We start from the raw sequence: 16,796 nt of genomic DNA, 5'->3' as shown, positions 1-16,796 counted from the left end.
TAAACTGTATTGTGGCATTACTTTTACTATATCGTGTATTTTAGAACAACTGCAGCAATGTATTGTTCAGGAGCAGAGCTATCCATTTTGTGCATGTGATAGCAAATAATAGTAAAAGTGATGTGACTGTGAAGACAGCGTTGAGCTTGTTTCGAGCTGCAGGACGATCTGAAAGGGAAAGAGATTTGATGCCTCCTCCGCGTCACTGCAGCTTACCAACAGCAGATGAAAGAGGGATACTAATAAGAGTCAACTCCTTTGATCCTGCCATTTGATAGAGACAGGTGCCATCATGTGTGTGTGTGTGTGTGTGTGTGTGTGTGTGTGTGTGTGTGTGTGTGTGTTGGTTTTTGTGGTTTACAAGGACTTTTGACCTGAATACGCACCAGCATTACAGGGACATTTGGGTTTATGAGGACAGGGCCCATGTCCTTATAATTCCGACAGTGTAGATGCCTTTCTCTATGTCCCAGAAGCTCCCTCTCAAAGTTTCGCGCCATGTCCTAATATACCACAAAAATCTGAAATTTTACTATACACTGTGTATCCTCTGAGCTCGGGAGTGCGCCCCTGCAGCCCGGCCCCGGTACTGCATCCGCGTCATCGAAAATTTGCATATTTTACACTTGTGTAAGTTTGGAGGCCGCTGATTGGCTAGATCGGCATTGGAAGGCGGGAAAACAAAATGGCGGCGGTGGGCGGGGCTACATTCTGCCGCTAATAGCGCCGTACAAGTAAGTTAATGCAGTTTGGTAATTATTTAAACATTTTTTGTAATAATTTATCGATTGTATTTAATTATATAAATGCATACTGATCGTGCAATTAAACATGTTCCTTAAATATCATCATATAAAGTATGAATGTGACATCAAAGCTGTAATTACTCGGTTTAATATCTGTAAATTAATGTAACGCTATTAATGTAACGTTTCATAGATGGTTATTTAAATATATAATAATAATAATTATTATTATTATTATTATTATAATTATAAATCCCGTGTACACGTGCTTTAATCAGCGAGGCAAGTGTGACTGTTTGTAACTTCCTGTTTGGACCGGACACAATCTGTGCACCTGAAGCGAAGACATCTGTGGTGTGAAGCTGTTGGAAACAACTATTATATGAAAGGTTAGTAATACTGCTGTTAAACCGTTTCTCTGAGAGCTTGTGGCTCAGTTTGGCTTGTTCGTGAGTGTCTTCAGTGCTCTTTAGAAAGCAGCTAGCGCGTGATGCTAATGGCGCTAGCGTGATTACTGTAAGTCTCGTCTATAAAGAGTAACATCAGACGAGACTCAGCAGTGCTTGTCAGTTTACATTCTTTTCGTTCACAGTATAACTGTAAAAGTAATAGAACAGTCTAGCCATCATAATAATCTGTTGTCATGGCTACAGTCTGAAGGGGAGGGGCAGTTCTGTTTACTATTATTACTGTTCAGCTTGGTTTAATTAATAAACTCAGAGATGTGCTCTTTTCACTTCCCAATATGTACTGTATATAATAGTTAAAGTCACCTTTATTTGTAGTGTGCTTTGTAGAATGCATATTGTGTCAAAGCACTTTTACAAAGATAACCAGTCAAAATAGTATATTCAGCATATGCTCAGAATACATCATATTCCACATATATTCTGTCCAACAGTTCTTATTGTTATTAAAGCAGACACAGAGGATGGCTGAAGGTGTGAGGCGAAGGAGAAGGCTGAAGCCCGTGGAGGAGGCCATACAGTTTTCACTTGAACAGAAAGACAAGAATGGACTCGAGGGCAGGTTCATCAGTCATCTTAAAGGTGAGGTAAATTAATTGATTGAGCCAAGTTAAAGGTATAGTTCACCCAAAAGTGAAGATTTTGTCATCATATAGTCACCATTAGGTTGTCTCAGTCCTGTATATCTTTTGTTGGGCAAAATAAGACATTACTAACCATTTGATGGTTTGTAAATGATGACAGAATTTTCTTTCTATGCATTTAAAGTGACTCGTGTACTAAATCTGTCTCCGGTTGATGACGTGTGGTTCTCGTGATGGTTTCACCTCTCTGTTGTTGTTTAGGGAGGGGTGTGTTCAGCTGTACTGACTTTGAGAAAGGAGATTTCCTGCTGGAATACAGAGGAGACCTCATCAGCAAAGAAGAATGTGAGCGGAGGCAAAGAATATATCACGATGCACTTAAAGTTTTCATGTTTGAGTTTCGCTACAATGGAAAACTCCTCTGGTATGTACACGTGTTTGATCTACATGTTAACTGGTAATTAATTTACATGATTCAAAATGTGTCAGTGGAAATGTCAATGATTAGAGGTCATATTTTGCTATAATTATCAGTCATGTGTTTTCAAAGCTTGGTGATGAGTGTTAAATGATTGGTGATCACAGAATATGACATCTGCTGGTCCTAAGGTTTCAGTGCTGATATTGTCTGTCTCTTGTTTAGTGTCGATGCAGCCCGAGATGACGGTTCTCTTGGGCGGCTTGTAAACGATGACCATATTAACCCAAACAGCAGGATGAAGACGATTCGTGTGGATGGAAAACCTCACTTATGTTTATTTGTCACAAGGAGCATCTGTCCTGGTGAAGAGATCACATATGATTATGGTGATTCTGAGTGGCCATGGAGATGCACGGTACTGACACCTCTATACTGTCCATTCTGACTTATTGGATTATAGTAAAGTAAAGGTATTAAACATCAGTTGTTACCTAAGTTAATGTTAGTAACTTTTTATTTTTTACATTACATGCATGTACATTCCAGTATGTCAGGATGTGTGTATGTTTACACCTGTTTCATGAGGACCATCATAAGAACATAGTCTTAACATGGTCTTGATGTCACATTGTGTGTGTGTGTTTACACCTGTGTTACGAGGACCCTGTTTTATGAGGACCATCATAAGAACATAGTCTTAACATGGTCTTGATGTCACATTGTGTGTGTTTACACCTGTGTTACGAGGACCCTGTTTTATGAGGACCGTCATAAGAACATAGTCTTGTGTGTGTGTGTGTTTACACCTGTGTTACGAGGACCCTGTTTTATGAGGACCGTCATAAGAACATAGTCTTGTGTGTGTGTGTGTGTTTACACCTGTGTTACGAGGACCCTGTTTTATGAGGACCGTCATAAGAACATAGTCTTGTGTGTGTGTGTGTGTGTTTACACCTGTGTTACGAGGACCCTGTTTTATGAGGACCGTCATAAGAACATAGTCTTGATGTCACATTGTGTGTGTGTTTACACCTGTGTTACGAGGACCCTGTTTTATGAGGACCATCATAAGAACTTGGTCTTGACTTTACTGAAGAGTCCCAGTCAAGTCAAGACTTTTTTCTAAGAGAGAATGTAATCTGTTCCATTCTTTTAAGGACAAACACAATTATTTCAAGAACTTCTTGGATACCTTTATAGCTGCTGTGCCTTGTTCAGAGTTCTTTAGGTTCTTTAGACACTGATTCTACTCAGTTATCATTTAAAAATATGTGGTGATTAAATAAAACTGACTTTTTACCAACTCCTATTGCAAGATACTTAATCTAAATATAACAATTAGACATTTTCAATATCATATGGCCACAATGGGATGTGAATGATCCATATTTAGCCTAATATTTCATATCCACGCAGCCCAATGTCATGGTGATAACTAGGGTCTTCAAATACCAGGCTTTTGTCAAACAAACGACTCACTGAGATTCTTCGGTCAAACATCAAGACCATGTTCTTATGATGGTCCTCATAAAACGGGGTCCTCATAACACGGGTCTAAACACACACACAATGTGACATCAAGACTATGTCAAGACTATGTTCTTATGACGGTCCTCATAAAACAGGGTCCTTGTAACACAGGTGTAAACACACACACACACCACCTGAAATACTGGAATATATATATATATATATAAATAAGCATGTAAGGTAATACATACAAAATCATGAACATTAACTTGGGTAACACTTGAAAATTGAAATATTGATCTGAAATATTGTAATCTTACTTTTAATTCACATTGATAAAATATAAGCAAGATTATAAAATTTGTTTTATATCAGTATTTTATGTGCTCATTTATTGTCACAGATGACTAATTTGATGTTCTTTTCTAGACTCTTAGTGTGGTTGAACCGTCCACTCTTGAAGTCAACACTCTGTCCCAGTCAGAAGACACAGACGTAGAGAAGGTACTTTTTTAAAAATCATTTTTAATTTTATATCTGTTTTAAATTAGAATTTCATCCACACATTTATTGTTTCAATCAATGTCACAGATGACTAATTTGATGTTCTTTTCTAGACTCTTAGTGTGGTTGAACCGTCCACTCTTGAAGTCAACACACTGTCCCAGTCAGAAGACACAGACGTAGAGAAGGTACTGCAATTGATTGAGTGATTTTATTTTATTGTTATTTTATCGTTTTAATTTATTATTTTATTATATTTTTTTATTTATTTACAGTTGTGTTCAAAATTATTCAACCCCCTTGACTTGCAAGACAATTTGCTGTGGAGGATAACATTTTATGAAATCAATTTAACGAAGGCATAAGTAAAGTATTAGAGAAAGTTTGTTAATACACTTTTGAGTGATTCTGAGAATGGAACATTGATGAATCATGATAAAATTCGAATTGGCTCTAAACATTCATGTTCAAAATTATTCAACCCCCTTTGTGCAGAATCGTTTATCCTTTAAAATCTCCAATAAACGCTGTCTGTAAGTGTTTAGAAGCTTCTGTCACCTCTCTACTACAGTTTTGGCCCATTCCTCGCCTGAAAAAGCTTTCAGATCCCTGATAATCTTTGGTTTTCACTTTGCCACTGCTTTCTTCAAATTCAACCAGATATTTGAAATGAGAATTAAGCCTGGAGACTGAACAGGTCACTCAAGAACATTCTGTAACTGATCCCTGAACCAAGCAGAAGTAGATTTGGATGTGTACTCTGGGATGACTGTCCTGCAGGAAAGTCCATTGATCATCAGCTTCAGTTTTTGCACCAAAGGCATCACAATTCTTGTCAAAATGGCCTGACACTTTAAAGAATCCATGATGTCCTTCATACAGTCATGGTTTCCACTTCCTTCTACAGTAAAGAAACCCCATAACAGGACTGATCCACCTCCAAGTTTGACGATAGAGATGGTGTTCTTCTGCTTATGAGTTTTGCCTGTTTTGCAGCAGACATACCGCTGATCCATGGGTCCAAAAAGATCCAGTTTGGTCACATCACTCCATATAACATTTCTCCAGAGCTCCACAAGTCTACACAAATGAATTTTATCAAGTTCAAGTTGTCTTTTGTTCTTCTTGATCAAGAGTGGTATTCTACAAGATGTCTCAACATGAAGTCCATACTTGTCTAGTGTTCTTCTACACACCGCTTTGAAATGGGTTTCCTCCATTCATTGGGTCATCTTGCAAGTCTTTGGCTGTACATTGCAGATTTTTCTCAGTTGCTCTGATTAAACATTTTATGATATTGTGCTTTTTCTTCCACAACCTCAAAGGTTTTCTGGTAAAACACACTTTAAGCTAAGAAATAAGGCTGAGAGCTGTGTCTCTAGGAACTTTCAATGTCTTGGAAATCTTCATATAGCCTTAGCCTTTCTAAAGTAATACAATATTTATTCAATTTTGCTTTTGTGAGATCTCTTTTGATATTTTTGCTACTTAACTTCAACACATGCATGGGCTAACTGTATGTGTAACGGCTCAAGCTAATTCTGTTTTTAATAGAGTTTCTAAAAGCTTAATTGTGTTTTGAGACTGTTACATTCCCCACCATGCAAATAAGTGATTTAAAAACAGCAATGTTGAATAGGGGTTGAATAACTATGACATAGCAGTATTATTAAAAAATCTTATAACTCAAATATATTACATTATATATTGACAATATCACTTTTAATATTCCAGTGAACTGTTATAGATGCAAGTTTTATTATATCCTGGATCTTCAGAAAAGCTTGTATTTGTAAAGTACTGCAGTCTCTAGGTGGTTGAATAATTTTGAACACAACTGTATTTATTTATTTTGCTTTGGTAACTAATTTATAACATAATTAATTTATTTTAATTACATTTTTTGATTTCATGTTTTCAGCTGAAAGTTGTCAGTGATCAGTCAGTGTTGGACTTCAGTATCTGTGCAGCCTCTGAAGGACTGGAAAAGGTAATTCATTATCAATTTGTACAGTCCCTGAATCCTTTGTCTGCAGTAGAATGTTTATTTATTTTTTATTTCTGTTTCCTTAATTTCAGGTGACTCTGAAGAAGGACCAGTTACTATTGGATGATCAGGACTGTGTTGAGAAGGTAATTAAATGTGCATTGCATATTTTATGAAATGTTAGATTGATGTTGCAAGAAATCATCTCTACATAAGTCTTGTTTTTTTTCATTGTTTTCAGATGTCACCTGTCAAAGAGCATGTGTTGAATGAGGAGCAGAGCTTTTGTGCCCCAGTTGAAGGAGTTAAGGAGGTATTCACATGTTTCGGATGAACTGTTATTTCAGTGCAACAGTGATTGCTCTGAAGACCATGTCTGCATGAACTGTACACTTTGCTGTTACTAAATGTATGTATTTAGTGACCTGTTTTCACTTTCAGTAATATTAGTCGATGTCTGAATCGGGGTGTCCAGACTCGGTCCTGGAGGGCCAGTGTCCTGCAGAGTTTACACCGGCCCTCCAGGACCGCTCTAAATGTAGATTTGTAGTAATATATGGACCAGTACCTTTTAAGGTCTGTAACGTAAATGTTTTTAATGATTGTAAGTGATCTTATTAACTAAATGACCACAACTTCCCTGTCATTAAAAATACATTAAATTATTATTGAAAGACAATGCAGCTCGTAATGTAGTATCACATGTATGTTTTAGAATCTTTCTTTGTTGCTTTAATTTAACACTCACTGATGTTTTTTTCTTCACAGGTCTGCAGACATGTTGTGGTCACTTCAGCAATATCAAGCATGGATAAATGTGCTGAATGTGTGGGACCTGTTGCAGCTCTCAAGTGGATTGGCCTGAGATGTAAATGTTAGTATGGTGATTTGTACTCTATACATCATGACATTTCTATTTTTATCATTTTAGTATCACTAATCAATGTTATGAAGTCAGTTCAAAATGGTATAACTGTTGAGTTTGGCAGTAGGAGAGAAGGAGATTTCAGACCATTGCTAATGCACAGATATGTAATACCATTAATAATAATAGGAGTGTTACATTGTTTTCACCTTATTCTACGTTTAGGCATAGCATCTCGTGTTAGCGGTTGAACGTGTCCTGACATGTGACATTTCTTTTATAGTGTGCTCCAGTTTTTGGCATAAGTCCTGCTATCTGAAGCTTCATGAATGGGATGGAAGACGGTCATCGTGTGTAAGAAAATATTTGATTTGATACATTTGTTCCATATTTTTGAGTTATCGGTGCTGTAAATTAATCATAAATATTTTGACAATAGGAAGTAAGTTCAGAGGAAGATGAGCTGTCAGATGAGGATTACATACCTCAGTCAGAGTCAGACCATCAGTCAGACAGTTCAGATGAGTTGACAACAAGACCAGCACGTTACGACCAAGCTAAACTCTTAGATATACAGGAAGCTGCGTCATCTAAGTTTAGTGAACATCTGAGATCAGATGTAACTACCCTGAATGTGTCTAAGGGCAAAGGAAAAGGAGTCCTGAAGGTCATGGAAGCAGCAAGTGTGTATGATGAGTCTGATTTAATGTGTCATGAGGAGCAGTTTACTGATTTTGAGACAGACAGTGAATCAGACTTTCCCAGAAAGCAAGGCTCAGTGGTATGCAGGTCAACAGATGTGCTTATGTCATCACCTCAATCACACAATAGTAAGCTTTTGAATTCAAAAAGCACAGTGACATTGAGAGAAGAGAGGGAACGCAGCATGGCTGGAGGTGATCATTGTGTGCAGTCACCAAAAATCTCCTGTTCAGCAAATAGGAAGAATTATTGTTACATCTGTGGGAAACCTCAGTCCAAGTTAGCGCGCCATTTGAAAACTCATATGGCTGAAGTTGAAGTTGTTCAGGCTTTGTCACTCCCAGTTCACTCAAAAGAACGTAAAGCAATGCTGCAAAAGCTCAGGAACAAGGGCAACTTTCAGCATAACACTGACGTTTTACAGTCTGGAGAGGGGGCTCTTAAAATAAAACGAGCACCAAAAAGAAAGTGTGATTCAAAGCAGTTTTTGCATTGCATGTACTGCAAAGGGTTGTTTGTACGGAGAGATCTGTGGCGTCATTTAAAAAGATGTCCCTCAAAACCAGCAGCTGACAGTGAAGAGCAAGGGAGGAGGAGAGTCTTGGGCCTGGCATCTATGGCAGAGTCTTCATTCAGTCAGCACATATCACAAGGAGTTTGGAAACTCTTAGGTGTGATGAAGCAGGATGACATTTCCGCTGTGGTCAAAAATGACCTGAGTATTCTTCAGCTTGCACAGTCGTTTTTTAACAAACATGGTCATGACCCTACCAAATTTGAGTATATTCGACAAAAACTCCGTGAAGTTGGAAGATTGTTGCTGACTTTGCGTAGACAGTTTTCTGTGTACAGTCTTGAAGAAGCTCTGAAACCTGCCAATTTTCATAGACTTATTCGAGCGGTTCAAATGGTGTCTGGCTATGATGATGAGAGCCACTGCTACCAAAGCCCAAGCCTTGCCCTGAAACTGGGGCATTCGTTGAATAAGATTTGTGAAATCATTCAGTGCCGAGCACTGATGTCTGAAGACAAGGAATTGATCTCATCAACAGAGACCTTCAAAAAGCTCTACTTCTCAAAGTGGTCCGAGATGATCTCACACACTGCTTTGGTGACACTGAATGAGGCCAAATTTAACAAGCCATCAACACTTCCCTTCACCCAGGATGTCCAGTCTCTTCATCAACTCCTTGAGAAGACTGCAGATACTGCTTTTCAGAAACTACAAGAGACTGCATCTCCTCAAAGCTATGCAGAACTGGCCAAAGCAACACTCACCAGAATCATTGTTTTCAACCGCAGACGTGCAGGAGAGGTCTCTAAAATGCCGCTGAAGGCTTTCAATGAAAGGGACGGCACTTCTCTCCATGAAGATGTAGCGATGGGCCTGAGCAAGTTTGAGCAGAAACTCTGCAGCCATTTCAGTCGAGTTGAGATCAGGGGGAAGAGGGGAAGAAAGGTTGCGGTTCTTCTCTCTCCTGATATGGTCGATGCCCTGATGCTACTGGTCAGCAGGAGAGGTACATGTGGAGTGCTAGACACTAATACTTTCTTGTTTGCTCGGCCAAACTGCCAGAGTTATTACAGAGGCCAGGACTCTCTGAGGGTATATGCAAGGGAATGTGGAGCTCAAAATCCAGAATTTCTCAGATCCACTCATCTTCGCAAGCACGTGGCTACGCTCTCTCAAATCCTAAACCTGAAAAACAACGAGTTAGATCAGGTTGCTGATTTCTTAGGGCATGACATCCGTGTCCACCGTGACTATTACAGACTGCCAGAAGCCACTACTCAGCTTGCTAAAATATCAAAGCTACTGTTAGCCATGGAAAAGGGCTGCCTTCCTAATCTTCAAGGCAAATCCCTTGATGACATTGAGATTGAAGGTACGTCCATCCTAGCATGTTTAGCACAGGGGGTCTTTTAAACTCACAGGGAGGTTTAAGAAAAGTAATCTCTGAAATATGTCTTGTGTTCGTTGTCATTAGGAATGGTTTATAAATGGTGTGTGATTGTGTTATTTCACTTCTGAATGCAGATGTTTTTCATGTTCTGAGTTTTATTTTTCATTGAAGATGAGATCAACATGACCGATTCTGATGACAGTGATCCTGGAGAAAGTGAATCTGATGATGAGGCTCTTGCTGGAGCTGCGGGAAACTCCAGTAATGCTGGTATGTGTCAGCTAAGTATTTTTTATTTTTAAATCATCAAAGTCAAAAATTATATTGGGTAACACTTTATTTTATGGTCTCTAAACTACAGTGGTTTGAAAGTGTTGGCCACCTTCCTGATTTCTTATTTTTTTGCATGTTTGTCACACTAATGTTTCAGATTATCAAACAAATTTAAATATTAGTCAAAGGTAACAAATTTAAAAGTAAACACATGCAGTTTTTAAATGAAGGTTTTTATTATTAAGGGAAAACAAGATCCAAAACTACATTGCCCTTTGTTCAGAAGTGCCCCCCCCCACCTTTGAAACTGGTTTATCACACCTGAGTTCAGTTTCTCCAGCCACACCTCTTCACAGTTAAGAAATCTCTTTAATAGGACCTGTCTGATAAAAAGTCAAGTAGACCAAAAGATCCTCAAAAAACTAGACATCATGTCGACATTCAAAAATATGCAGACACAAATGATAAAGAAAGTAATTGAGATCTATCAATCTGGAAAAGGTTATACAGTTTTGGGACTCCAATGAACCACAGTGAGAGCCATTTTTCACAAACTAAAAAAAGTAAAAAGTTTATTTGATTAGTGTTTTTTTACGATACAAATCATTGCAAAGCAACTTCACATAAAATTAAGTTTCTACACTATTTAGTAGTAGCTTATAAGTGGTGACTGTCAGTTTATGTGCATATGACAGGAATCAGACATAATCAACCAGACGATGAAAACTATTAACAGCAATTATAATGTGATTGCATAGTAAGCAGCAATAATTGTTAGTTCTGTATGTTGGTTCAGTGTTAACATCATCTGAGTTCCTCTGAGGGTCAGCATCATCTCTTCTCAGGTGTTCTGGATCCAGACTGGTGCTTGTGTAAATCCTAGTTACCACAGGATGTCAATCCCAGCAGAAGCAGAGAAACACATAGAGACATCATTAGCATAGCTGCTGTTCCAACCAAGTACAATTAATTAGTTTAACCCAAGCTAAATTTGATCAGATACAACTGCAGTCACAAATTATGAGATGCATTATTGCTAACTGAAAAATATGTTTTTAATCTAGATTTAAACATAGAGAGTGTGTCTGAACCCCAGACATTATCAGGAAGGCTATTCCAGAGTTTGGGAGCCAAATGTGAAAAAGCTCTACCTCATTTAGTGGACTTTGCTATCCCTGGAACTACCAAAAGTCCAGCATTTTGTGACCTTAGGGTGCGTGATGGGTTGTAATGTGGTAGAAGGCTAGTTATGTACGCAGGAGCTAAACCATTTAGGGCCTTATAGGTAAGTAATGATAATTTGTAACTGATATGGAACTTAATAGGTAGCCAGTGCAGAGACTGTAAAATTGGGGTAATATGATCATATTTTCTTGACCTCGTAAGGACTCTAGCTGCTGTATATGGTGGTGGTAGTGTCATGGTCTGCTTCTGGACCTGGAAAACTTACTGTGATAAATCGAGAAATCTGCTGTTTACCAAAAAATCCTGAAGGAGAATATCTGGCCATCTGTTGTGACCTCAAGCTCAAGCAAACTTGGGTTCTGCAGCAGGATAATGATCCAAAACACACCAGCAAGTCCACCTCTGAATGGCTGAAGAAAAACAAAATGTAAGAGTGGCCTGGTCAAAGTCCTGACCTGAATCCTATTGAGATGCTGTGGCGTGACTTTAAAAAGTTGTCCATGCTTGAAAACCCTCCAATGTGGCTGAATTACAATTCTGCTTAGATGAGTGGACCAAAATTCATCCACAGCGCTGTAACAGACTTTACATTTAATTGGAAGTTATCGCAAACACTTGATTGCAGTTGTTGCTGCTAAGGGTAGCCAAACTGATTATTAGGTGTAGGGGCAAACATTTTTCACACAGGGTAATGTAGTTTTGGTTTTTGTTTTCCCTTAATAATAAAAACCTTCATTTAAAAACTGCATGTTGTGTTCATTGGTTTTCTTTGACTTATATTTACATTTGTTCGATGATCCGAAACATTAAAGTGTGATAAACATGCAAAAAAATAAGGAACCAACACTTTTTCACACCGCTGTAGTTTCTTATTAGTGTGCGTAGTAGTAGTAGTAGTAGTAGTAGTAGTGGTGGTGGTAGTAGTAGTAAGCACTTATTAATAGCTTATTTTACATGACCTTATTCTACATCCCTAATCCTACCCAATACCTTAATGTAACAACTATCTTATTTACTTTTAATAAGCAGAAAATTAGGAATTTGAGGGAAAAGTTGTAGTTAATAGTGTTCCCTATTATAAAGTGTTACCTTGTATTATATTAGTCCAGCATTTATAACAGGATATTACTAAAATATATATATATTATTTATTTATTTATTATTTATTTTTTTTAATGACTGATTGTCTGCAGGTGTTCAGAAGATGCCCATTGAGAGCACCACTGAACTTCCTGAAGGTACCAGAGGTTTAAATTGCAATGGCACCATCAATGTTGCAAAGCACATGAGCTCTCGTAGAGTTAGAACTCACTAAAGTATGTATTCTTCTGTACAGAGAGTGAGAGTGAGGCAGAAACTGAAAACCCACGGAGAGGGCAGAAGGTGTCCTGGTCAAACGCTGAAGTTACAGCTGTAATGAAACATTTTAAGGGCCACATAGCTAAAGGAAAACTGGCCACACTGACTGAATGCCAGCAGTGTAAATCTGCTGAGGATCCTGTTTTGGTGAGACGCAGTGCACAGAACATAAGGGATTTTGTAAGAAATCGAGGAATTAGCTTAAAAAGGAAAACCCAAAGCAAGTGATGTTACAGTACATTTTGTGTGTTCTTGATGCCATTCAATTAACATTAGCACTTTGGCTGTTGTTTTTATTTCCCATAGTGCAATACTGTTATCTCAGCAATTCATACGAATATCTCCTTGTAGAAATCGAGGTTGACTGTTAGTTTGTCAAAAATTACAAAATTGTGTCAATTTCTCATTGATTTTTGGATGACCTGTCCCTTAAAGAGAATTTAACTTCCAGAATGAAAACTGTCATCATGTACTAACCCTCCACTTGATCCAGCCCTGCATCAGTTTCTTTCTTCTGTTGAACACAAAACAAGATCTGTTAGTATCTGAACAGTTAATGGGCATCATTGACTTTCATAGTTTTTTTTTTTTCTTCGTACTATAGAAGTTAACGGTGCCCATCAACTGTTCATAAACTAACAGATCTTGTTTTGTGTTCAACAGAAGAAAGAAACTGATGCAGGTCTGGATCAAGTGGAGGGTGAGTACATGATGACAGTTTTCATTCTGGAAGAAAACCATTCCTTTACAGATAAATCGGTTTCTCTACACATCTGCAGCATGTATTGTGTGCTCAGAGAGTTAATCTCATGTACACTGTGTGTTTAGTGAGGTTCTTACAACATGAGGATTGCCTTTTGATTTGATTTATAGTTTTTTTTTTTTTTTTTTTTTTTTTTAGTTGGTGAATTACACTTAATTATTTGATGTTTGTTTTGTGTGGCATTCCTTTTTTTTTTTTTTTTAAGATTACCCGTTTAATTAATTGGCGAATTTGACAACATGTTTATTTTTATTTCACAAATTTAAGTCATTATTAAAGTACTTCTAAAACACATTGGTGTCTGTAATGTTGTGTATTGTGTTAAAGATCCTGTACTCTTTAACCACCTCAGTCTTAGTAATGCAGCATAGGGACATGTCTGTGTGTTGTGTATGGGGTCACGTACCTGTAAAACACATTGGTCCCTGTAATCCAGAGAATGGACATGTTTTGTGTATTGTAAAACGAGTGTCCTCATAAATCAATCGGACCCTATAAATACCAATTATGTAATGGGCGGGAACATTATAGGAGGGGCGTGACAGTCCTTGTGTACCACCAAAATATCATATTGTCATATTATCAATTCTATTGTGTGTAAAGAAAATCCAAAGTGATATTTGTGTTCTGCAGAGTAAAACAAATTTTTTGATAGTTTTATCATCTCTGTAGGACACCGGGAAAGGGGTGTCCCCTTAAACCACCATCCAACTGGTTTGGCCATCAAAGTACTGCTAAACCACAAAAACCAGTATGTGTGTGTGTGTGTGTGTGTGTGTGTGTGTGTGTGTGTGTGTGTGTGTGTGTGTGTGTGTGTGTGTGTGAATGAGGAGAGGAAGTGAAGCTCATATCACTGCTGCTCATGACACTCTTCTGAGGAGTCGAAAACAACACAGTCACAGGGATATGCTTGAGTGAACGCAGTACTGTATGTACACACTACAGCTAAATACAGCGGTGACTTCATAGTGTCTAGCCCTGTTCTGCACACACACACACATGCACACACACACACACACACACACGCACACACACACACACACACTTCAGTGATTCAAAAGAGTGACAACCGCATTCTACAACAAATTAAAATGAATCATTCGGAGAACGTCGGATGATTTATCTGTGCTCAGTTATAATCCATGAGAACGATGTGCCCTTCTGTCTTCCCTCTGATTTCTTTTTTATCTTTTTTTAAAAACAAATAAAACTTCTGTCGTCATTTAGTTTTCAAACCTGTGTGATTTATTTTCTTCAGTTTATTTTTTGTTGAACACAAAAGAAGATATCGACCAGACAGTCGATGATCATAGTATGGACAAAAATACAATACAAGTCAGTGGCTACCGTCAGTTGTCTGTTTCCATCAGGTCAAGAGGTTTTCAGTTTCAAGAAGAAATGTCTTCTTCTGTGTTCAGCTGAAGAAAGAAACTCATACAGGTTTCGAAAGATCTTGGTCTGTTTATCTCACAACAAAGTTCAGATAGTAATGTCCACAATTCTTCACTGTCAAGGTGTACAGAACCCAACTGAAGGAACAGAGAAGTGTGAGACTTACTGTGTTGCCAGATCTTTCTAGAAAAGACAGCAAACAAGAACAGAGCTTTAATAAACCTAAACAACACCAAATGCTTTATATTGAGATATAATAATAATATAACAAATTATATATGTATAGCCTATATCACAGATCACTTCAATAACTCCATAATGGAGCAAAGCCCAAATAACAAGCCTGTAATAAGTGGGCGTGGCTACACTTCAGTGGATTGCTCTGTGAATATAATATAATATAACAAGTCTTTGGTTTCTGTGAAATTAATTTGGTCAGAAATAGTGGATCCCAAAAAGGTATTGTTCACGAAAAAATAAATAAAAAAAAAACACACCAATGCCAAGCCAGGCTTTCAGTTCTGTTAAAGCTACTCCATTAGTTCTTAGTAGTTTTCATGTTTTATTCATTTCAATCAATGTAGAGTATAAAATTGCCCAGAGCAGCTGAAGTGCAGTCTAACCAGTGCCCTTAAATAGTACATCCAGTACTGGGAAACAGTCACTACGTCTGCAGTGAGAGCTGCAAACAAGCTTTCATATCTTCCTTTGAGTTCTGGCTCCAACATGCACTTTCTGTCTGTAACGTCTGCAGAATAATAATGACACTGTTTCAGGACAGTGGTCTTAAAGGTCAAACATTTAACAGTGAAGAGTTTCTACAGCACAGACTCTAATTATCAGACCCGCGAGAGTTTTATTCATGCTCAGCGTCTGTCTGCGCTTATGACGAGAGTGCTAATGAATGTTAAACATCATGTCACCGGCACATTATCTGAGTAAATACACTGAGCAAAATGATTTTGTTTTTGCCCCCATTTTTCATGAGCTTAACTCAAAGATCTAAGACTTTTTCTATGTACACAAAAGGCCTATTTCCCTCAAATATTGTTCACAAATCTGTCTAAATCTGTGTTGGTGAGCAATTCTCCTTTGCCGAGATAATCCATCCACCTCACAGGTGTGACATATCAAGATGTTGATTAGACAGCATGATTATTACACAGGTGTGCCTTAGACTGGCCTCAATAAAAGACCACTCTAATATGTGCAGTTTTACTGTATTGGGGGTCCGGGGGGGGGGTCCGAAAACCAGTCAGTATCTGGTGTGACCACCATTTGCCTCCCACAGTGCAACACATCTCCTTCACATAGAGTTGATCAGGTTGTTGATTGTGGGATGTTGGTCCACTCCTCTTCAATGGCTGTGTGAAGTTACTGGATATTGGCAGGAAGTGGAACACGCTGTCGTATACACTGATCCAGAGCATCCCAAACATGCTCAATGGGTGACATGACCGGTGTATGCTGACCATACAAGAACTGGGATGTTTTCCAGCTTCCAGGAATTGTGTACAGATCCTTGTAGCATGGGGCTGTGCATTATCATGCTGCAACATGAGGTGATGTCTGTATATAACATGCACCTGCCCATACCATAACCCCACTGCCACCATGGGCCACTCGGTCCACAACGTTGACATCAGCAAACCGTTCACCCACATGAAGCCATACACGCTGTCTGACATCTGCCCTGTACAGTGAGAAACATGATTCATACGTCAAGAGAACACCTCTCCAAAGTGCCCGACGCCATTGAATGTGAGCATTTGTCCACTCATGTCTATTATGATGATGAACTTCAGTCAGGACAAGACCCGGATGAGGACGACGAGCAGCAGATGAGCTTCCCTGAGACGGTTTCTGACAGTTTGTGCAGAGATGATTTGGGTCTGGAAACCGATTGTTGCAGGAGCTGTCCTCAGCTGGTCTCAGATGATCTTGGAGGAGAAGATGCTGGATGTGGAGGTTCTGGGCTGGTGTGGTTACACGTGGTCTGTGGTTGTGAGGCCGAATAGATGTACTGCCAAACTCTCTGAAACGCCTTTGGTGACGTTTTAAAGTAGAGAAATGAACATTCAATTCACAAACAACAGCACATTCCTGCAGTCAGCATGACACCTGCACACTCCCTCAAAACATACTACATCTGTGGCATTGTGTTGTGTGATAAA

At 38.5% G+C, this 16,796-nt stretch overlaps 2 protein-coding genes across 2 annotated transcripts in view; one reads left to right on the top strand and one right to left on the bottom strand.

Annotated features, from left to right (window-relative positions):
• LOC127968060 (synapsin-2-like) overlaps window positions 1–16,796 on the bottom strand; it is a 162,658-nt gene that overhangs the window by 127,259 nt on the left and 18,603 nt on the right. The gene's annotated exons all lie outside the window — the stretch shown is intronic.
• Window positions 676–12,992, top strand: LOC127968059 (uncharacterized). Its single transcript, XM_052568933.1, has 16 exons — window positions 676–734; window positions 1,025–1,135; window positions 1,666–1,795; window positions 2,059–2,221; window positions 2,441–2,633; window positions 4,118–4,192; window positions 4,306–4,380; window positions 6,114–6,182; window positions 6,272–6,325; window positions 6,421–6,492; window positions 6,948–7,053; window positions 7,328–7,398; window positions 7,484–9,632; window positions 9,822–9,920; window positions 12,302–12,346; window positions 12,445–12,992. The coding sequence occupies exons 3-16, from the start codon at window positions 1,678–1,680 to the stop codon at window positions 12,693–12,695; spliced, it is 3,540 nt and encodes a 1,179-aa protein (XP_052424893.1). The 5' UTR covers window positions 676–734; window positions 1,025–1,135; window positions 1,666–1,677; the 3' UTR covers window positions 12,696–12,992.

The sequence above is a fragment of the Carassius gibelio genome, chromosome B11 (assembly GCF_023724105.1).
Source record: "Carassius gibelio isolate Cgi1373 ecotype wild population from Czech Republic chromosome B11, carGib1.2-hapl.c, whole genome shotgun sequence".
Lineage (NCBI taxonomy): Eukaryota > Metazoa > Chordata > Actinopteri > Cypriniformes > Cyprinidae > Carassius > Carassius gibelio.
Note: the sequence above shows the minus strand (reverse complement) of the source record. Positions and strands in the feature narration are given on the sequence as shown.